At 34.3% G+C, this 22,739-nt stretch overlaps 2 protein-coding genes across 2 annotated transcripts; both read left to right on the top strand.

The window, feature by feature from the left end:
- The first annotated feature begins 6,182 nt into the window (after positions 1-6,182).
- Positions 6,183-8,894, top strand: LOC131633945 (uncharacterized). The gene is made up of 3 exons (XM_058904624.1): positions 6,183-6,374; positions 7,481-8,580; positions 8,675-8,894. Exon 2 carries the CDS (start codon positions 7,517-7,519, stop codon positions 8,531-8,533), a length of 1,017 nt encoding a protein of 338 aa, XP_058760607.1. The 5' UTR covers positions 6,183-6,374; positions 7,481-7,516; the 3' UTR covers positions 8,534-8,580; positions 8,675-8,894.
- A 7,699-nt stretch (positions 8,895-16,593) lies between these two features.
- On the top strand, positions 16,594-20,306 carry LOC131633937 (deSI-like protein At4g17486). The gene is made up of 5 exons (XM_058904617.1): positions 16,594-16,761; positions 16,911-17,129; positions 19,113-19,400; positions 19,617-19,697; positions 19,923-20,306. The coding sequence occupies exons 2-5, from the start codon at positions 16,943-16,945 to the stop codon at positions 20,057-20,059; spliced, it is 693 nt and encodes a 230-aa protein (XP_058760600.1). The 5' UTR covers positions 16,594-16,761; positions 16,911-16,942; the 3' UTR covers positions 20,060-20,306.
- Positions 20,307-22,739: the final 2,433 nt, after the last annotated feature.

Genomic DNA, 22,739 nt, shown 5'->3' with positions numbered 1-22,739 from the left:
ATGTATGACAACCAGCATGTTGTAACATCAGGTCAATCAAACACAAACACACTAACACTTTACTCCCCCTTTTAGCCAAATATTGACAAAAAATAGAGTAAACGTAAACACATGTTGTAACTAAAAAGTTGGCAAAAATATTGCATACAAACAATTGGAAGCTCACAAACACACACTAGCACAAATAGAAACACACAAATCTAATGGAAACACACAAATATAACACCTTTAGGTGGTCTTCCATCTCCTACTCCTGACAAAAAGTCTTTTGCATTCCTTGTGGCTGTCTTGCAGAGACCTTCTGTTCCATTTCTTATCCATAGCAATTTGAGTAGGCTTCACTAGTCTCATAAAATAGAGGAATCATGTTTGTAACTGCTAGAACTCTTCAATAGTGCAAGTTCCAACTCCACTGCTTATGTTTTAATTTGTTTTAAATATTACATTAACTTGTTCCTTGTTGTCCATATGGTCTAGAGTGACAATCTTTCCTTTAACAAAATTCTTGATTAGTTGACTATCAAGATTCTTGTTCCACTCATGTTGAATGAGATACCTAATAATATTAAGATCAACATGATGTAATTTCAAGAAATTATGTTTGACATTGGAATCCTTCAACACTTGTTTTATCAGTTTAGAGTAACATCATGTTGCTTCCCTAAATTCAACTTCAATATTTAACCAAGAAGCATATGCTTGCTTCTCATTGATCCAGAAAGACAGACTATTTCTCAAGGCAAAACATTCATCGTCATGAGATACTTGCTTTTTGAACCCAATGATGTCCCTTGTATTAGGGTGTTTTAAAGCTAGTTCCTTGGATTTTCTGTTTGTTCTTTAGTAGAGATACATTTGCTGAATTGAGAACCTATTTGTTCAGTGCTTGTGAATTCACTGATTTCATCTCATATTTCTTCAACAATCTGCACATGAGATGTTCCAACATTATTTGTAACATCTATATTCTCTTTAGAGACTGAGTCATCAAGGACTACACTTAAAAGTTCCATAACAATCTTATATTTAGAGTAAAATACTCTATAAGCTATATTTTGTGTAGCATACCCCATCAATATTCCTTCATCTCTTATTGACTCTTTGTAAGTCAGAATATAACATTTATTTCTAAAGACATGAAAATGTTTGATTGTAGGCTTCTTTTCTTTTCATAACTCATAAGAAGTGATTGGAGTTCTTCCTCTCAAGGTCACCCTGCTATGAATATGACATGCAGTATTCATGGCTTTAGCCCAAAATTCTTGTGGCTATTCTTTAGCATGAAACATGATCCCAACTGAGTCTTATTGACCTAGTCTTTTGCTCAATAATTCCATCTTGTTGTGAAGAGAAATTATGACTAATGCCTTCTGAAATACGAAATTTAGAAAACTTTACATTCTTAAACTGCTTGTCATGGTAACTTCTGACTTAGATGACCTTACCATTTCCATCTTCTTGAATTTCTTTGCATAAGAATTCAAAGACTTCAATAAGGTCTGATTTTTCTTTGAGAAATTTTATCCACGTGAAACCAGAAAAATCTTCTATGACTAGAAAGACATACCTTACTCCATCTAATCCTTTTATTGGAATTGGTCCTAATAAGTTTGTGTGGAAAAGTTCCAACACTTTAGAGGTAGTCTGATGTTGTAACATTGGGTGTGACATTGCGGTTTTCTTTTTTAATTCACACTCATTACAGACTAGCTTTCCTTCAATTTTGAGTCCTAGCATTCCTCTAATGACTCCTTTGAGTTTGATGACCTTCATTATTTTGAACTGAAGGTGGCCAAGTTTCTGGTACCATATCTTCACTTCTTCCTCATTAGTTGTTGAGCACGTCGGAGTAATTTGAGATTCCCTTAGGTAGCGGTTTTCTTTAGTGCGTATACCCTTCATAAGAACAACATCTTTCTCATCTTTGACTAAGCATTCTGATTTGGAGAAATTTACCAACAACCCTTGGTCACATAGCTGAGTGATGCTAATAAAATTAGATGATAGTCCTTTTACAAGAAGAACATCTTCTAACTTTGGAGATCCAGCATACATCAACTTTCATACTCCCTTAATTTCACCCTTAAACCCATCACCAAATCTGACAGCTCCTGAGGGATGGTATCTGATATCCACTAGCAATTTGTGAATGCTTGTCATGTGTCTAGAGTTTCCACTGTCAAAGTACTAGTCTTCTCTTCTTGTTTTTCTCAAGGTGGTATGAGCTATTAGGTTGACATCTCTTTCTTTGATACTCCTCTTTTTGCTGACTTGACCAACTTTATAATAAATTGAAGACTTTTGATCTCCAAGGAATTTGTAGGTGAATGGTTTTATGTGACCATACTCACCACAATAATGACATTTCCAAATTGAAGAGGTAAAAATTTGATCTTCATTGAGTCTGTCAAGATGTTGAAACATATGATTTGACATGTTGATCATTCTCTTCTTTCCAACAAAAAGAGAATTTTTGCAGACTTTTTCTTTTGTAGAATATCAGAATGATATTTTACTTTTGTGTCTTCATTCTCTTATACCATTCCAGTTCTATTGTTCATCATTTTCAAGGAGTTTGTCAAGTTGTCAAGCCTGAAACTTAAGAGAGTTACCTCTTTCCGTAGATGAGAGACAGTGCATAAAAGTTCCTTCTTTTCAAGCTCAAGATCAAGAAAGTTCCTTCACACCTGTCACATGTATCATTGTAGGATACATTGATGTCTTTAAAGAGATCACTTTTATCACAATATTCTACTTCAGTTGCCCATCTACCTAAAAGAGCCATTACCAGCTTGGAAGTTTCAGTAGTAGACTCATCTTCTGATTCATCATCATTAGACCAAGAAACAGTTAGTCCCTTTTTCATATTCTTGAGATAAGTTGGACATTCTGGTCTAATTTGACCAAATCCTTCACACTCATAACATTAAATTCCTTTGCTTGGATTGGACTTATCTTCAGGTCTGGTATCATTCTAAGAATCATCGTTATTTCTGATTTCAGATGAGATGTTCTTGACATTAGGTCTTCCTCTTTTATCCATTCTCTTCACAATTTTGTTGAATTACTTTCCAAGTAACACAACTGTTTTGGACAGTCCTTCCTCAATATCTTGACCAGCTTCACAAATTTCATCTTCAGTACTGGATACAAAGGCTATACTTTGTTCTTTTTCTCAGAATTGTCACTAATGGCCAATTCAAAAGTTTGAAGAGAATTAACAAGTTAATCAAATCTCATGATGCTGATGTCATGAGGTTCTTTAATGGATGTTACCTTCATGTCAAAATTCCTAGGTAGAGACCTAAGCATTTTTCTTACAAGTTTTTCTTTTGACATTTTCTCTCCCAAGGCACTGAATCCATTTGCAACTTCAAGAATCTTCATATGATATTATTGGATAGTCTCATTATCATTCATCTTTAGATTTTCAAAATTAGAGGTGAGAAATTAAAGCCTAGACATTTTTACCTTAGATGTGCCTTCATATGTTGTTCTGAGGATTTCCCAAACATCCTTAGCCACAATACAAGTATTGATCAACCTGAAAACATTCTTGTCTACTCCGTTGAATAAAGCATTTAGAGCCTTGGAGTTCCCAAGAGCAGATTTATCATCCTCATCAGACCAATCTTATTCGGGTTTTAAGTACACATTCACTTCTTTATCCTCATTAACAGTATATTCCCATCCTTTTAAAACATCCTTCCAAGCTTTGATGTCCATAGATTTTAGAAAAGCCACCATTCAGACTTTCCCCCAGTCATAATTAGATTCATCCAACATAGGTGGTATGTTGTTGTATCCCCCTTCTTTATCCATAGTACGATAAATTATTTTCCCTGGAGCTCACCCCATAAACAGAACAGGATGTCTGCTCTGATGCCAATTGAAATTTTGGCACCTACAATAAATGTCAAGACAAATGTCCCAACAACACACAATGTCAGGATAAATGTTATAACATCTGCTGACTTACAACACACTTATCAAAACTGAAAGTAAATTGCAGAATGATAAATAACAAAATGAATTGTTAACTCAGTTCAGTACAAACAACACCTAATTTAAGGGCTACCAAGCTAGGAAGGAAGTCCACTATTAGAAGTATCAGTTCAAAGTTAAACACCCCCATTTACAACTTATCGCCTAATAACTACCCAACGCTGCTTCTTCCTAGAAGTCAATATCTAGACCTGAAGAATTGTCATCCCACTTCCAATCACCGCAGTGATAAAACAGTCACACACCCTACAACCAAGGGAACCCAAATAGAAAGATTAAACTTTCTAATAAACAAAATACTTAGTTAAGCACCCTAACTAAGAACAATACTTGATCTAGCTTAAAAGCTTTGATCAAGAACACCAATCAACTCTCTTGCTTTAAAGCTTCAAAAGTGAGAACACACGTCCACCTCAATGTATCAGAAGATACATGAGTGACAAAAAAAACAAAGAACACACAAAGAACTTGAGGAACTCCTAAAACAACAACCATTATTGCACCCACGGTTTCCCTTGTGTGAATGCTTGGCAAACTAGGTTTCCCAAGTTCCTTTTTATAGATACTTCCAGAATGGGCTTGGACTTTAATATGAATCCATTCTTCTTCTTTTTTTTTTTTTTGAAAACAATTGCAAGATATTGTCACAAATTAAGAAAAAAATCAAATCAAATCATAGTTTTCCAAAAGAAATCTCAAAGATTCTTTTTCTAAAAACAAAGACTAATATGCATTTGTCCTAATCATCCCTTGATTGCCGGCATCTGTCATGATTATCTGAATATTCCTTATTCTCATATTTTTCAATCAAATCTTTCATGATTTTAAAACCAATCTGAACTGTCACGATATTCTGGTGTAGGATTTCAAAACATCTGGTAGAACATCTGTCAAAACACATAACAACTGAACCTGTTATGACAGTAGAGCAATATATTACAACATCTTGTTGAATATCAGTTAAGAACCATGTTTTAACAAGATTATGCCAATTAAAAAAAAAACAATTTAACTTTTGGGTCATACATGTTTCATAATAACCTTGTTTTTTACCATCCACATAAACATACAAACAAACCATAATAAACTAATTACACAAATAAACCATATTAAATAAATAACACATGACAACATAAAAAATATGATGATGCATAGTCACTTGCATAAACTTACAAACAAACCACAATAAAATAACTACACAACTACCATATTAAAACTTTTTTTTACCATATTTTATCAATTGTTTTGAAGTGCACATTAATAATGAAGCGTAGAAAATCGTTGAATACAATCAACGATTGAGATGAAGGAGGTCGTCATGCTCTTGTCAATCTTAATAGACACTTAACCAAAAGGAACAAATAAATTATTTAAATATCTTTTCTTTTCTATTAAACTAATATTTAATACATATTTAAAATAAAAAATAATAATTTTAAAAAAAGATATTATGTCATTAAACATTAATATGAGATGAGATAAAATATATAATTATTATATATTTTTTTCGCATTTTTATAAATAAATATCTTTTTATAAATTTATTGAATAACTCATATATCTAGTCGACTAAATATAATTTTTATTTAATAAATTTAAAAATATTTATTTATTTATTTATAATTTTTTAATTTTTTATCTTGACCATCACACAAAGTTACTCCACCTAAATAAAATATATAAGAAATATTAAAATGTTATACATATTTAATATTATAAATTTGAATCAAATAGATATAATTTTTTAAATTTTGTCTACATTAGAATGTATAAATAAGAATATTATTAATAATTAACATTAGAGAAAAGAGATGATACACGAGTGTAAAATTATTTTATACTGTCAACCAATTATCATTCTGTATTCAATTCTGTATTCAATTAAATTATTTTTTATTTAAAATATAATTTAATAATATGAAAAATTAATAATTTTTTATTAAATAATAATAATTTTACTCTTAAAATTATATAAAAAAAACAAAATAATAATAAAATTGTGTGTAAAGTTAATTTCCCGAATGTTATTATGAAATTTCCTAATTCCTCGCATCCATGATCCATGTCAGCATTCACGCTCCCTGTCTGTACTGCTTAAATTTTTTATAATAAATTAAATTATTATTACATTAAATTATTATTATTGTTGTATGATATGCTGATAGCACACCAAAGCATACGTTTCTTCTCACATTGTTATATTTTCCTCATTTTTCGTTTCTCTCTTTCTCTCTCTCCTCTTTCTTTCTCTCTCTAGCTCAAGGAGCAACGGCGGCACCTCCTTCTGCTACGCGACCCCAATCCTTCTACTCCGGTAGGAGCTGAATCGCATCAACCAACTCTGATCCAACGATTTCCTTTCAATTTCGGTAACAAATTAAATCCCTAATTTCTCTCATCTTTTCAATTGCTTCTTCGGTCTTCTTCACCCAAGCCCTAATTTTGTACGATTTTTTCGCTTGGATATGGATCGTGTTTTCTTCATGCTCTGTGATGTAATTAGTTGCTCGTGACGAACGTGAACTCTTTCTTATGCTCAAAATGAGGGTTTTTTATGCTTTTTAGTTTTATACCTGATTTTACTGTTTTGAGTTTCTTTGTTGTTATGCTTTTGTTTAAGCATGAAGTGGAGGTTTTGTTGCTGTTTATTCTGCTGATTAAGTGTTTATGAAATGAATTGTTCTGCTTCTGCTGCTCTTGTGTTTGGGTTCATGTGAAAGATCAAATTTTGAACTTTCTTAGATATGGATGCTAGCTTATGTATACTGTTAATTAAGTTCGAATCCTGATTTGTTTTGTTTTAGGTGAATTTTTAAGATGAAATATGCCTTTAATTGTCTGTTTTGACTAAGTCTGCTATGTATAACTGTAGAGTAATTTGCAATTCAGGTTGAATATTGTTGATTCTTTGGAATTACTTTATATTAGTTTAGTTGTCAACACTTTGTACATTTGCTGATATATCACATTTTCTGCAACATGTTCACTTTATATATTGCACAGTGGAGTTGAATTATATTAACCAATGGAGTAAGTTAATATCCTTGAATAAACTTCTGCAGTTGGCGTTGCTGTTAAATGCTATGAAACCATTCATTATCCTTCAAATTGAAAGCTTAAGCTTTTTTGGAGTATTGGTTGTTCATATATATCTTGAAGGTCTTGTGTGCTAAGCCATCTATATTTTTCAGAAACTAACCCCTCATGGAGTTATCTTAAATGATTTATGTTCCTATAGTTTTCAGAATGAATTTTGTTAACGATTTTTCATGTTGAGTGATCTTGGCTAATGTAAAACTTTGTTGAATCTTCATGACATACTAATTGTTAAATGTTCTGCACTTGTATGTCTTATTAGAGGTTTTTTTTATAATGATGTTTGATGTGTGTAACACTAACATCAGTTTTAAAGAAAAATAGTTGACGCCGAATTCAGTTTTGCTCATTTTCTGATGTTGGTGCTACCTGTACGCAGCTTCTAGTTCACTCTATTCACTTTAGAACATTTAAAATGCCTAAGGAGAGAAAAGATAGGTCTCTGTCACAAGATAGTAGTAGAACTTCACCTTATCCAAGCAGCTCAAGTCGTGTCAGAAGATCTACATCTAAAACTCCTTTAGAGTCTGAAGAAAATATAAAAGAATGGGAAGAAGCTAGGTGTCCAGTCTGCATGGAGCACCCCCACAATGCAGTTCTCCTCATATGTTCATCCCACGAGAAGGGGTGCCGCCCATACATGTGCAACACTAGCTATCGCCACTCAAACTGTCTGGATCAGTTCTGCAAGTCATTTGCAGAGCCCTCGCCACCAACCATTCCTCTTGTAGAAAGTGAAATTTCAAACTCTGACTCACCTCAAGATCAACCTCAAGACAGCACTGAAGCTAATATCGTCGATGTACAAGAAGAAACCAGCGAGGGATTTGTTACAATGCAATCCTTGTCCTGTGAAGACGAGACAAAATCAAAGCTAGTATGCCCTCTGTGTAGAGGACAAATAAAAGAGTGGAAGGTAATGGATGGGGCTCGTCATTTCATGAATGAAAAATCTAGGAGCTGTTCTTGTGAGAGCTGCAACTTTACTGGTACATATACAGATCTCAGAAAGCATGCAAGAGTTGATCATCCTCTTGAGCGCCCATCTGCGGTAGACCCAGAGCGTCAGCGTAACTGGAGGAGGTTGGAGCGGCAGAGGGATCTTGGTGACCTGCTTAGCACACTTCAAAATTCCTTTGGGGAAAATAGGGTTGATGATGGCCTTGGGCTTGCTCCTATAGATGATGGTGGTTTGCTAGCTGTATTCTTCCTCATTCTTCAACCTTCATCTGTATCTAGAGGTACCACAGGCACTAGACTCCAAATGAGGATTAGGAGACCCTCGAGACTCTGGGGGGAAAATTATGAGGCAGAATCTGGATCTGCTACTAGAGATAGAGATGATACAACAAATGAGTCTTCAGATGGAGGCTCTGATAATAGGAGGCGCCGCGTTAGAAGACGGGTTCAAACACCTGACAGACAGCCATAACTTGGAAAACCGGATATGTCAATTTGAATTGTTGATGATGTTCCCAAGTGGGTGTTCTCTCTAATTCCTCTACTTTGATGCCATTTCAGATTGTGAAGAATAGATGTTTGTCATTAAAGACTTGTATGTATTATTATGCAGGTAATAGGTGGAACAGCAAGAGAGAGAGATGGGAGTTTCCAGCTTGGATATTCAAATCTGCTATAGCAAGTTGAACAGTTATTGCTGATTGTCAGAAGGAGAAGGATGTTATTCATTGAGCATCCCATAATCTGTTTATTTTAACATTTTTAGCCTTCATGCATCTTTGGTGCAATATCTCTAGACAATTGAGTTTGAAATAAATTTACTGTTGTGTTTCTTTTTCTCTACAATTTATATGCGAGGCAACATTGAAAGAAAATGCCATGTGAGGTGAAATATTGACCTACCTCCTTTCTGTAGTGTTTAGCTTGAAAATAATTTTATTGGAGTAATTTTAAGGATTTCTTAGAATACTTTTTAACTTTAAATTGAAAGAAAATGTACACAAGAGAATGTAAATTATTCACTGTTTTATTTTTTTGGAACTAGAACACTATAACCAAACACAGCTAAATCTGAGATTCTGTTAAAAAAGTTCAACATGTATTTGGATGGAAAAGGAAAATTTGAGGAAAAATGTGCAGGTTAAAAATAAAAATAAAAATAAAAAAAATAATGAGCTGCATGTTTGAATTGAATAACAAAAGAAGCGAAAAATACTTTTTTTTGGTGAACTTTTATTGAGTTGTTGAATAAAAATGTGAAATAAAAATGAGTTAATAATTTTTTTTGTGTGGTTATATTGCAAGTTTATTATGTGTACGCATTAGTTTTTCTATCATATATTTTTGTTGGAAATTGAATAATTAAGAAGGAAAGTTGTAAACGATAATTTGTCTTTTTTTATTCCTTTAGGTTCACTTTCTGGGTTTGAAGGCGGGAAAAAAAGATTATGTTTATTTCAAGTGTTTCATATTTTTATTTTATTAAATATATTTTTTAAAATTAAAAAATTGTTGCTTTATAAATATTAACAATTTGATTACATTATTGTATAAATATAAATAACTGCTGCTATTAGGATCCAATTCTAGACTAACAACTTAAAATTTATTTTCATTTTTGTTTTCTAATGTGGATTGCGATAATTTCACCCCGTTCAAAAGCGAGTAGCCCACGACAAATGACCCAAATTGATTATAGTGACACTTGGTGAGCAACCATCAGGTCATCCAATTGGGACTAGGTCGCCCCGTCTGATCCATGATTCATTTATGCTTGGATTCAGAGGTATCCTTGGAATGTTGGCTTCAGAGGTTGTGGTCAAAGGGTAAAATAGTTTTCCCGTAGTCCGAGGAGTAATCGACCTCTCCTTGTTTCCATGTCTTCACTAGAAAATTAGGAGAAAATTATTTTTCTCTTCCTAATCCGACCTAAAGGGATTGCCATAAATACTCCAACCATAGGGTTTGGAGATTTATTAACTAATTCGATACAAACCATAACTACATCCCCAGAGTCTCTTGCTATCTGCACATAAGGTGACTCTATTAAACCTCTATTGTATGTTTTGCAAGTGCAACCGATGCTCACCGTGACACTTTGACAAAACTGACCTAGGGCACTTTCATTCCAATTTTCCAACCACTTTAGTGACCTTCCTTAACATGGTAAACCAACTAGGCACAACCACAATCATCATTTCCAGTCATGCGATCAAGAAACTTTAGCAAATATGGGTGCTACAATGGATGAGCTACACCTCTCCAATCTGACCTTGGACGCGAATGTTCTGACCCTCTAAGAGCGACATCATGAGAATTTGCAGTGAAATTCTGGTATATCAAACTTCAGATGTCCTATGAAATGTCGAGACATCAGATCTGAACAAAACACATAGGCAAGGTATAAACATACATACATACACAATACTGAAAAGTAAATAACACACCAAAATTATTAATCTAGTTCGGTGTACAACAACACATACTCTGGAGGATGCCAAATTAGGGAAGAAATCCACTATTAGTAGTATCAATTCGAAGTTAAACAACTTCCGATTTACAACTTCTCACTTAATCCCTACCCAATGCAACTTCTAACTAGAAACCTCATACATACGAGAAACCCATTTCACTTCCAATCACCGTAGTAATGTCTCACAATAACAATCCCAATTACTAATATTGACGACCCTTTACCTCAATCTTCAATTACAAGAAATACTAGAATAAGAACCTCTTAATCAACAATACTTGATCTTGCTTAAAAGCTCAGAGCAAGAACAATACTCACTCTTGCTTCACAGCTTCGAGGAGAACAATAATAGAGACTTACAACTCTATAATACATTCCAACTCACAACCCGAGTGGATCACACAAACCAACTCTCCCAGAGAATGACACAATGACTAAGCCCTAATGCTTCTATATATTGGACCCGTACTTTTCTAGGTTACAAAGACTTCTATTTATGACCTTTTTATCAACTGGATTTGGGCTTCTAATCACAATATATCGGCTGCTACAAATCTGCATAAACTTCTGCATAAAAATAGGTCTTCAATCATAACCTTCCTAATTTACCTCCATAATTAGAAAATGCATATCCTTCTTGATTCTGACTGGAATCTTCCAGACCTTTAAAATCAACGCCAAATCAGCGCCACATAGGACTGCATAATATTCTCAGAATATTCTGCATCTGTTAAATCTTGAACCGATCCAACAACCCAGCCCAAATAGTCACGATGTCGAATGACTCTGTATAGGACATCTTGTCCGACATGTTGCTCCAGATGATGAAATATTTCATCTCAAGACGTTTCTTCATAAAATAGGACTTCTTGCTTAACCTAATCTTCTTAGCAAGTTAACACATCCTATTTAACATGTTGCTGCTATATTTGTTTTACTAAAATTAATGTCAATCAACAAAATAGAGAACTAACATGCATGAAAAAGAAGAGGTCATGGACTCTAAACTTCTTTCAAGTGAGATTTGGGACACCCCCAGTACTAGATAACTTCAAGCTGTCATCTCTGGTGAAGTTCAATGGGAAGAGTGACCCCCAAGAGCATATCACTGCCATCAACATGAAGGTGCGAGAAACACAAAAAAGGGGGGTTGAATTGGGTTGCACCGAATATAATCTTTTCGCAACTCAAAACACGAGGTTAACAAGTGAATAAAAATATATGAACACAATTATTTTTATCCTGGTTCACTGTTAAAGAAGTTACTCTAGTCCACCCATCAAGGTGATTTTGCCTTCTCAATAAGGACTTAATCCATAACTAAAACAATTACAGACAACCACAATGGCCGCAACCAATGTTTTCTTGAGAATTCTGACTAACACTAGTCCCCCAAGGAATCAACCATAATAAGTTTGATCAACCTTGTTGACAATCCCAACAAGTTCAGCTGATCCTTATCATGAAACCACTATGACCATAGCCAAAGTCTTTTTGAAAATTCATCCTAGCACTTAGTCCCCCAAGGTATCTATCAACCAATGTTGATTTACAAAGATGTGTATTACACAGATGCTTCTAATGAGCAGATTACACAATGTTTAAGTACGATAACACAAAAGTGTTGAAAGCAAGATACGAAAAAAAGCTCCTTGCACAAATACAAAACTATACAAAAAAATTTATATAGTAGAGTTTTTGCAGCGCTTTGGTGTAGTTTTGTAGAACTGATTCATTGTTTTCAAATTCTTCCAATGACTTCCTTTATAGAGAAGGATAGATTCGTTGGAGGGTAGAATAAGAAATACAAAGTACAACTGTAAAGTCCCCAACGGTCATGGTGGGAATGGTAGATAACAAGTACAACTAGAACTGTCCTTATGCTACCCTATAAGAGTAGTGGTCACAAGTTACATTATTACTTTTATGCTCACCATCACACGCAAGGCGTTCTTGATCTTCTAAGTCTTCAGAGGCTTCTGATTGAATGTTGATTGAAGCATTTTGTAGAAGCATCAAAACTTGAATCTTCAGAGCCTAAGGCTGTGAGTCTTCAGAACTTGTTCAACAAAACATTTTCTTCAGAGTCTTCATCACTTGGTCTTCAAAAGACATGTCTTCAGAACCTGTTTAGCAGAACCCCTGTCTTCAGCATCTTCAGAACATGGGACAACATAAGCAATGTCTTCAAATCTTCAGAACTTGTTCAGTATAACCTTGTCTTCATCATCTTCAGAACTTGTTCAGTATAACCTTGTCTTCATCATCTTCAGAACATGCGACACAGAAGCAGAGCTTTAGAAGGCCTCCAAAGCTTCCTTGTAAAAGTCACGATCAGAATAGGCATGACAATGGGGCGAGTTAGGGACGATTTTTACCTCCCCCGAACCCAAACCTCAATCCCCAAACAATCCCCGTTCCCTGCCCAAACCTAAATGGGGATGAAGAATTAAAACTCAAACTCGTCCCAAACGGATTTGGGTTGGGTTCGGGTATCACCGATCCGCCACCATCCATTAGTAAAATCAATTTTTTTAATAGAAATATTTATTTTTTCTAAAATCAAATTACATTATAAATGATAAAATAAAGTAATCTCACAAAATTCAATAGATACATTTCAAATATTTTAAATAATAAATAGATATCAAATTATCAAAACATTGGCCACATATTAAATATTATAATTTATCAAAAATAAATAATAATGTACATAATGAAATAAATAGGGCGGGTTCGGGGTGGGTACTAGTGACCCCATTACCCGACCCATACCCATATTTTGTAATTGGGAAAAACCCAAACCCAGTCAAAGCGGGTTTCCCCTTCAACTTCGGGGCGGGTACCCGCGGCATGGGTTTTATCAGAAGCTCTTGTACTAACGTTCCTTAGAACCGTTGCAGAAGTAGAATTCTAGAATCTTGACTTCCTTTGTAACACACGTAGGTATTCTTCCAGAATGTTGAGTTCAGAATCTGATGATGTCATACGCCTTCTTATCAGAGTCAGAACCTGTTTAGCAAAAGCTACACACTAGACAGAAACCATTAGAGTACATAATTGTTCTTTAAGATAACATGTAAAGTTATCATCAAAACTTAAGGCGAGATGCATAAATAATCTTGTTCTTACACAACACCCTAATAAAAATCATTGGCGTGTCCGATTCTTTGAAGTGAAAGCTCTTATCCAGCACTTTCAAAGAGGAGGCCTTGAGGTGGTTCATAAAGCTCACTCGCCACTTAGTAACCAGCTACTAGGATCTCCCTAAGAAGTTGGTCCACCGATTCTCGACAAGAAAACACCGGAAGGGGTCCACCACAAGCTTGTTCAATGTCTACCAGGGACATTCATAGTCTTTTAAGGAGTGTCTCGACCATTATAGTGAGACGACCGTCAAGGTAATTCATCTGAACCGGGAAATGTCCGTGGGGTGTTTCAAAATAGTCTGAGAGCGGGGAATTTTAATAAGTAACTCGTCCAGAAGCCTGCCGTCTTCATGAATGAAATTATGGTTTGTGCTGAATGTTACATCAAAGGCATGGAGAGCAACATCGAGAATAAGGCTAAAGAAATCAATGAGCGTGTGTCAAGCGTATATGACTCATTACAACAATCAGGCAACAATTAGTATACCTGACCTGTTAGAGATAAGGTGACTTTCAAGCGGAGTGGGAACCCCACTAATAACTTCACGCCTCTAAACACTCGTTGGAAGCAGATATGGCACGAGGTGTTCCACACATATGACATTCCACCTCCACCATCCCCAATATAGATACCATAAGGTCTGAGCTTAGCAGGTGGTGTAAGTACCGTAAGATTATGAGTCATTACACCGACGACTATTATTAGCTCAAGAAAGGTGCAATCCGGGGGAGGCTCTCAACACGCGGGGGTAGTTCTGGTTCTCAAAGGTGAAATCATTCTAGAATTCCTAGGTCCATGAAAGACAAGGAGCTCGGGAGGATAGAGGAGGATATGCCAGTCCGCCACGCTCAAAACGCGATTGCTAGGGGATTCTTCGGAGGAGAATCTAGTTCTCCAGACATGCGATATGTCCATCAAGTCATGGTAGTATAGAGCTCACCTCCAAAATCTAAGGAGGATTCAGAGGACGACCCAAACCCATAAATTTTCTTTTCCAACAAAGACGCCGTAGGGATCCTCTCTCATGAGAATGACCTAATGTTCATAAAGGTGCAATGTGATGACTGAAAATTAAAAGATTGTTGATTGACCTAGGAAATTCGGTGGACATACTATACTATGATGCCTTCGACAGGTTAAAACTGGATCCAAAAGAGCTTCAACCTTTCAGAGGCTCTCTGGTAGGCTTCTTTAGCGAGCAAGTCCAAGTGAAGGGTTATATCACTCTAAAGAAGGTGTTCGTACTTAAGAAAAATTAAGAGTATGAATATTGCTTGCTATACTATCGTTTCTACACAATATCCAATGCCATGGTGTAAGAATAAATGGATAATTGATAAAAAAATTTCGTTTCTACGTTTGCAAACGTTCTCATATGTGTGAATGCTTTTACACTGCAGTTATGTGGGCCACTTAGTAATGAAAATTGCAAGAATGTGATTGATGAGTTGTAAATATGGGGTATATTGTAGGACCCATTTTAAAGTTTTTAATGAGTTGTATGAATATTTAAAAAATATGGTTGAATTGTTTAAAATATATAAAAATGTGATATAGGATAAAAAATTGAAAGAGTCTCATTTAAAGAATCATGTAAGTGTATTTGAACTAAGTATACTAACTCATAGATGTTTTTCTTATTACTCCTAAATTAAGCTACAAAACTATTTTAAATAAAAAAAAAAACCAGTATGTTTTGAATTATAAAAAATATACATTTTTACAATATAATTTGAATAATCCATACCAAAATTTTTTAAAACGTAAATTTAGACATATTTACTGCATAAAATGTAGGAAAGTAAAGCAACGATGACACAAGTTTTTTACAAGATATTTCTTATGTTCGAGAATCTCTAAAAATTATTTGTTTTAAAATAAGTATAATTTTTAGTTTTCAATATAATTTTTGTTTTTATTTTTCAATTAAATTTTTCAATTAATATTTTTAATTAATTATTTTTTCACATTATATTGTATTAATGATAATAAGAATACATTAATAATAAATAAAGATAATTTAGTAAAATTATCTCTTTCTATTTTATTTATCACATTTTTTTAATACGTATGTAGGGGTGTTCATCGATTCGGACAAATCCGAACCAAACCAAAATCTAAAACAAACCATAGAGTTTTGTTCATACTTTTTTTAGTTCGGGCAAAAATCGAACCAAACCAATGAAACTCGATGTTAATTGGTTTGGATATCGAATTTCTAAAAGTCTACCCGCAGTCCCGTCTACCGGAACCAAATATAACTAATTTGTATAATTTATATGATAATTATCATGGAAACTAATATATAGTATTCAACTTCCAGGAGAAAAAAATGAAATTTCATTTGTGACATTCACAATCTATATGGAGAAACGAAAAAATTAGGAATTTTATATTATTATTAAAATTTAGTTGATGTAAATTAGATATTTTAAAAAAATATTTGTGCATATTTATTTTTAGTGTATCCGATTGAACCAACTCAAACCAATATGTTGTTTCTCGGTTTGATTTGGTTTGAAATTTATCGCAAAAATATACAAATTCAATCCAAATCAATCCATATATTTTTTATGGATTTGACATCATATTCTTTCAAAATCAAACCAAAACGAGTCTAATATATGTGAAAGTGTCCATTATAATATTTATTTTAGAACCCAGAGAGTAAGAAGTATAGAAAGTGAAAGCAATAGTTTTTTAAAGAATACATAAATTTACAAAATCTATTAAAGACGCAAGATGCGAAAGTAAAGTATTCCATAAATTCTTGAACATTCAAAAAGTTACGACAACGTGTATAGCCAAAAAAAAAAATCACGACAAACATTTTCTCATTTTCACTTCGGTAAAGCAATGAAAAAGCACTACAGGCAGTATAAAAATTAGGAACAAATTTTGTCGTGACAACACAAACACAAACTGTTTTTTATTTGACCATATATTTTTTTGTCTTAAAAAACACTTCATCAATAAAACAAGAAAAGAAGGAGTAGGAAGTAAAGCAAGAGAGTCAAATCTTGGGTGTGCTGAGGAGACGGAACAGGAACTACAAATTGAAGCGTCGCCACCGCAAAGTAAGCTTCATGTGTCTGTTTACCACACGGACACATAGGAAACAGATCTATCGTAGATTCTTCTCTTCCTTCTTCATCTCCATTTACTTTGCGTTTCTTCTTTCCTTTTCTGTGATTTCATTTGTAAAATTCTTGTGTTTGTTTTCTAGAATTTGAAGTGCTTCCATTGGTTGAAGAAAATATGGGAGCTGAGAGCGCTTCTTCTAGCTCAAATTCCAACTGCAATTCATCCTCGTTACAGTATGGTGAAGACGATATTAGCTGCAAAAATAATAGCAGTTTTGTGGTGTTGAATGTGTACGATCTTACTCCTATCAATAATTATATGTATTGGTTTGGATTCGGGATCTTTCACTCTGGTATTGAAGGTACTTATTTCCAACCATCTTGTTCATCTGATATCTGATCTGTCTCCAATTGTTTTTGTTTGTTGTTGTTTCAGTTTTTTTTTTTCTCACTCTTGTTCTTGTACGAATGTTCCTAGTTCAAAGCGTGAAAGTTTGTTTAGGAGTACTAATTTGGTTTTTAGCATTATCAGTTTGTTGTATTAAGTTGTTATTGTAAATATTGTCTTGTATGTTGAGATGGAAATTTGGATTTTAGGGAAGATTCTGGTAAAACTGGGGCATGAAACTCAAAATTGAGAATGATTTTGGATACAATTAAGTTAAGTTGGAGATATGAAGTTGAGAATAGAGAGAAGAGTTGTTTTCTGAATTGTTGAGAGTTGAGACGCTTTCATTCAAGATAATATAGCTAGCTATAAAGGTTAGACAGTTGTAGCATATTCAACTGGAGTATTCTAGAATCTTCTCCACTCACAAAAGTGCTCATAGAGCATATTCAGAAGTTGTTAATAACAAGTCAGTTAGGAAAATGAAACTATAAAATGAAAGAAAGTTAACAAATGGTGCGTTATTGTTAGATATAGAGGCTTCCCTTTATCTGTTAGTTGTTCATTATACGTGTACATGAATACACCATTGGAATGTACTCAAATTTCAATCAATAGAATAATTCCTATTTGTTACGTATATTGGCTTCCCTTTATCTCCATGAAGGGGGAGAAACATGTTCAACCTTGGTTACTGAAAATTAGTGCTTGAATCCAAAATTGAAGCTGAAGAACACAACAACTTGTAACTGCTTAGATTCGTTAATGAGAGTAACCGTATAAAGAGGGGGGAAATTAACATGCTAATGAACGGAAATAAGAAACAGTTAAGGCAAAATGAAGAAGGCATTGCATGTACTAAGTGAACCAGTTGAGTATGGCAATAGAAATAGAAATAGAATAGTTCAGGGCATAGTCAGATAATTTGGAGGTACCCCTGAGAACCGTGAATTGGTTCGCACATACCAGTTCGTGGTACTTTTGTGAATTGGTATGTGCATAAATTCATAGAGAATTCGTGTAAAATGAAGTAACAGCAAACCAAATATAAATTTAACTATTTCCTTAATTAAGGAGAGGGCAGTATCACATTGATAAAAATAAACACTATTGAACATACCAATCTAAACTAAAGATTCACTTAGCTGATATAGGAGATGTGAGTATACACTAGCTATTTATAATTGATTTTTCAATGCAATGTTAATGAAATAGTCAATGTCTCAACCAATTTGCAGTACAAAGGAAATTGAAAGGACTAGCTTTATTATAGTCCGTGTGGACTGTGAAGTTTTATTGATGGCATTAATATTTTTAAATTATCTATTTATCTCATTTTAATTGAACAATTTTTTTAATAATAGCATATCAATTATTATGTTTGAACGTACCACTAACCTAAATAGCGTATCGACTCTGTATACCCCTCATGTATCTAATTCTTTTAGAGTTGTGAACCGTGTACCAGAATTCGTACCACGTTCCAAAGTGATTTGTGAATTACGTGACTATCGTTCGGAGATGAGAAAATGATGATGTCATTTCTAGTCCTGCATAAGTTCTTCAAGCAACGGTTTCAACAAACAAACCTCGAGGAGATGGAGATGACATGTGTAGCTTTGAGATGTTTTGTGTGTCTGAAATTTATTTTCCTGGTTGTTGGGTGAGAATCAGTTTCAATGAAGAAAAAAAGAGTATACGTAAAATTACTGAATTTTATCCATTTGACATGCTAATCTTAGGAATTATGATCTCTTATGAATATGCATGCGTTTTTTCTATTATCTTTTTTTTTTTTTTGTTAGAATTGTTTTGAAGATGCTACCACTCTAGAAAATGTCTTACATTTGTTATTGATACTGATATGCTCTCTGCTGTTGTTACTTGTTACTGTTATTATTCCTATTCCTAATCTTGGGAAGCTTTTATAGTCTTTGTTTCTTTTATTTTGAAATAGTATATGGTAAGGAGTATGGATTTGGGGCTCATGACTTCCCAGCTAGTGGAGTATTTGAAGCGGAGCCAAAGTCTTGCCCTGGATTTATATACAGATGTTCCATCAATTTGGGCCAAATACATATTAGCCCTTCAGAGTTCCGGACATTTATTGAAAACATGGCTTCAGAGTATCACGGCGATACCTATCACCTTATATCTAAGAACTGCAACCATTTTACGAATGATGTCTCATATAGATTGATTGGAAAACGGACCCCAGGTTGGGTGAATCGGCTTGCTAAGCTAGGTAAGACTCGAAAGAAAAATCTCGGATAAGTATATTTTCACTCCTCTTTGCATCTGTATTCTCCATATTTATCTACTGAATTCTTATTACGAAAAAGATATCTCATGATGATATGTTTTGATGATGGTTAAAGTGCATTCTTCCAATCGAGTTCTTCTAGTTCTGTTATGGTATGATGAAAATAATACCAAGTTCACCCTTTTGGTCAAATTTCAGGTGCTTTGTGCAGTTGTCTACTTCCTGAATGTCTTCAAGTAACAAGTGTTAAGCAGTTACCCGAATACCATGAATGCTCGGGTATGTACAGTATATTTTCTTGTTCCATTTTTTTTCCTCACCAAACATATAGCTATATGCATACATACAACCGTCTCTGAGAGAATTTGATTCCGCTCCCTTGGCTTTACACAGCTAAACTCTTACTAATTAGTTGACACTTTTATGTATCTAGATGCATACTAGTTTTCCATCTCGTTCACACATGTAACCAGTTCTGTGTACCTCTCTGGTAACTTTTTGCAGAAGATGAATTTGCGGACTCTCTCTCAACTGCCACACCCTACAGATCACCAGAAACAGATGATGAGCAAGAAAAACACCTTCTGTCATCATCTGGTGCTGAGGATGTCACTTTCATTAAAGAGTCCCATGTAAGGTGAATGTGACGTGTTCAAGGCGAGAATACCCTTGAAAATTGCAGGCTTTGGTTGAATATTTGTCCATTTTGATTTGCAGTGATTCTCTTTTCAAAAAAATTCACATTCTTTCACGGCTTTCTGTCTTGTATTTGGCTCATTCATTGTATTTGTAACTGAAGAATCTATACTATACTAGTGCTGGCTTTTCAATGTAAAATTGTAAATGACATCTTTGTAAGTTGTTGGTTAAATCTGTTTAGTTACATTACGAGACATTTTTAGTGGATTATCGAGTTTGTTTGGGAGATTTATGTGAGAAAAAAGAACGAAACATATTCAAGCTCAAATACAAGTGTTTAGAATTGTTTTGGTGATGCTGCTATGTCTGTAAAAAGTGCTGACCTCTGTAAGCACGATTGGATTGGAAAACTTGTATTGTTTGTTGGAATTTATGTTCCAAGGATGGTGACTAGCAATGGCTTTTGGTTCAACTTTGGAGGAATTTTTTTGCCTTTGATCGTTTTCTGGTGACTTTACTTTACCTTAACAAACATTGGATCCTTGTTGGGATTTGCTGCTTTTTGATTAGCAGTATTTCCAGCAGCAATTTGAGAAAACTATTGAGATAATATCCTTATGCAACATTTGTAGTAGGAAAAGTAACAATTCACTGAAAAAGAAACAGAGAATATAAAAAATGAGTTGAATGAATCATTGATTAATTGAACAATAAACAAAGATTGATCAACTCATAGCTCAAATACTCCAACTAATTTTTGTTGGTATTATTTACCTTCTAGTTGATTGGGGAAAGGGCTTATATTTTGGAGTTAGGTTGAGAAGTAAGAAAAACATACTAATAAGTTGACCCCATTTGGAATTTAAATTTGTGTTTACTATACGATTTATTTTTAAGTGGAATTCATTAACTACTTGAGCACAGTTAAATGGTTAATACTCCAACTAACTTGGTTAAAATTTCCAACATAACTATTTCACTAAGTCTAAGTAACAAACAGATTCAAATAGAAACGACTACATTGCTTATCCTTCTCCTTTATTACTTTGACAATGTTTTGGGGCTTGGTGAAAATGTTTGAAGTTGGTAGCAACTTCATGAGGCCTATACCATTAAACATGATGTCCCACATACATAGAAGAAATTCGACCTACTTGATAATAATCCCGTAGGAAATACGAAGGGTGGAAGATGACGTTTAGTATAACCAATACGTGCTTGCTATGTGGGCGAGGTCATCGTATTATAAGGCATACTCGACTTTGAGTCGGGAGGTTGATTCATTGTCGCGTCATGTGACAGATTTAGATAGAAACCATGCATCTAAATCCCAGACAAAGTAGGAACACATAAGTTACCTAATGGCCAGAGGTATAAATACGGGATTAAAGCCAAGATTGCTATAAATAGATGAGGGAAAGAACTAGAAAAAATCTCTAAATACTCAAATCACAAACTCTATAGATTGTTAGCTTTATTGTAAGATATTGGATCGAACTCTATTGGGTCGAAGGGTAGCTACATGGTTCGACAAGTTCGATAGAGGTTAGCATGCAGTCGAAGGTCGCTCACATGCTGATGTCGAAGTAGTGTATACTGTAGTCGAAGTGTGATCAAACATGTGGTTGTCGAAAATGCTAGGTTTGTTAGCATGGATAATTGGGCCTATTTGTTACGTCCAATTGTTTAAGTTAACTTGTAATGAGTATTTGTGAAAAAGCCCATTAGTTTAATATGTTAGGTTTATTATAAATAACATATTAATCTCTCGTCATTGCATACTGCAAATCTTAATTTAGGGTGTGAGGGTTATTTGTTATTCTTGTAACACTTGTAATCTTGATTCAAAGAGAAAGTAAAGAATAACAGTTATAACCAATCCTTGTTGTTCTTCTTGTTTTATCATTTTTTCTACCCTAGTGTGTTTCTTGATCACAAAGAAATAGTTTATAATTTGTTTATCAAGACACCGTTTTCACAACAAATTGGTGCGGTGAGCGTGGAGAAAAGGCATTCAAGAAAGTAAGAGATTGAAAAGTTCACCAGAGTGAACGTTTTGGTCTGTGACACTTGAAGATGAAAGCCCTGGTCCAACAGGGTTGTTTGAAAGTATTGAAGGGAGCGACAACTAAGGACACTGAGTTAACGGAAACAGAAATGACGACCATGATAGAGAAAGCCCATAACACAATTTTGTTGAGCCTTGGTGATAAGGTTCTTTGATAGGTATCGAAGGAGACGACGACATTAGGGTTATGGGTGAAACTTGAAAGTTTGTACATGACCAAATTGTTGGTTAATCGACTCTACTTGAAGCAAACTTTTTATTCATTCAAGATGATTGAAGATAAGGTGTTGGTTGAGCAGTTGGATATATTCAACAAGCTGATTCTTGATCTTGAAAATATTGATGTGAAGATCGATGATGAGGATCAAGCGTTGTTACTGTTGTGCGCTTTTCCCATATCACATGATCACATCAAAGAAACCCTATTGTATGGAAGGGAGTCCCTGACCTTTGAAGAAATTCAATCATCTTAGTATTCTAAGGACTTGAACGAACGAATTGAAAGGAGCATAAACCTTCAATGGTTGGTGAAGGTTTGGCCGTTAAGGGAAAATTCTTGCGAATGGATGGTAAGTTCGACAAGAAGAAAGGTAAAAGTCAGCAGAGGTTTTACA

Source organism: Vicia villosa, linkage group LG1 (assembly GCF_029867415.1).
Source record: "Vicia villosa cultivar HV-30 ecotype Madison, WI linkage group LG1, Vvil1.0, whole genome shotgun sequence".
Classification (NCBI taxonomy): Eukaryota; Viridiplantae; Streptophyta; class Magnoliopsida; order Fabales; family Fabaceae; genus Vicia; species Vicia villosa.
This window is presented reverse-complemented; position numbering and strand designations above follow the sequence as displayed.

Excerpts from the sequence above, each read along its gene's own strand:
- LOC131633945 (XM_058904624.1), top strand. The coding sequence starts at position 7,517 with ATGCCTAAGGAGAGAAAAGATAGGTCTCTGTCACAAGATAGTAGTAGA.
- LOC131633937 (XM_058904617.1), top strand. The coding sequence starts at position 16,943 with ATGGGAGCTGAGAGCGCTTCTTCTAGCTCAAATTCCAACTGCAATTCA. Across the intron at positions 17,130-19,112 it reads CTTTCACTCTGGTATTGAAG|TATATGGTAAGGAGTATGGA; the intron begins GTACTTATTTCC and ends ATTTTGAAATAG. Across the intron at positions 19,401-19,616 it reads GAATCGGCTTGCTAAGCTAG|GTGCTTTGTGCAGTTGTCTA; the intron begins GTAAGACTCGAA and ends GTCAAATTTCAG.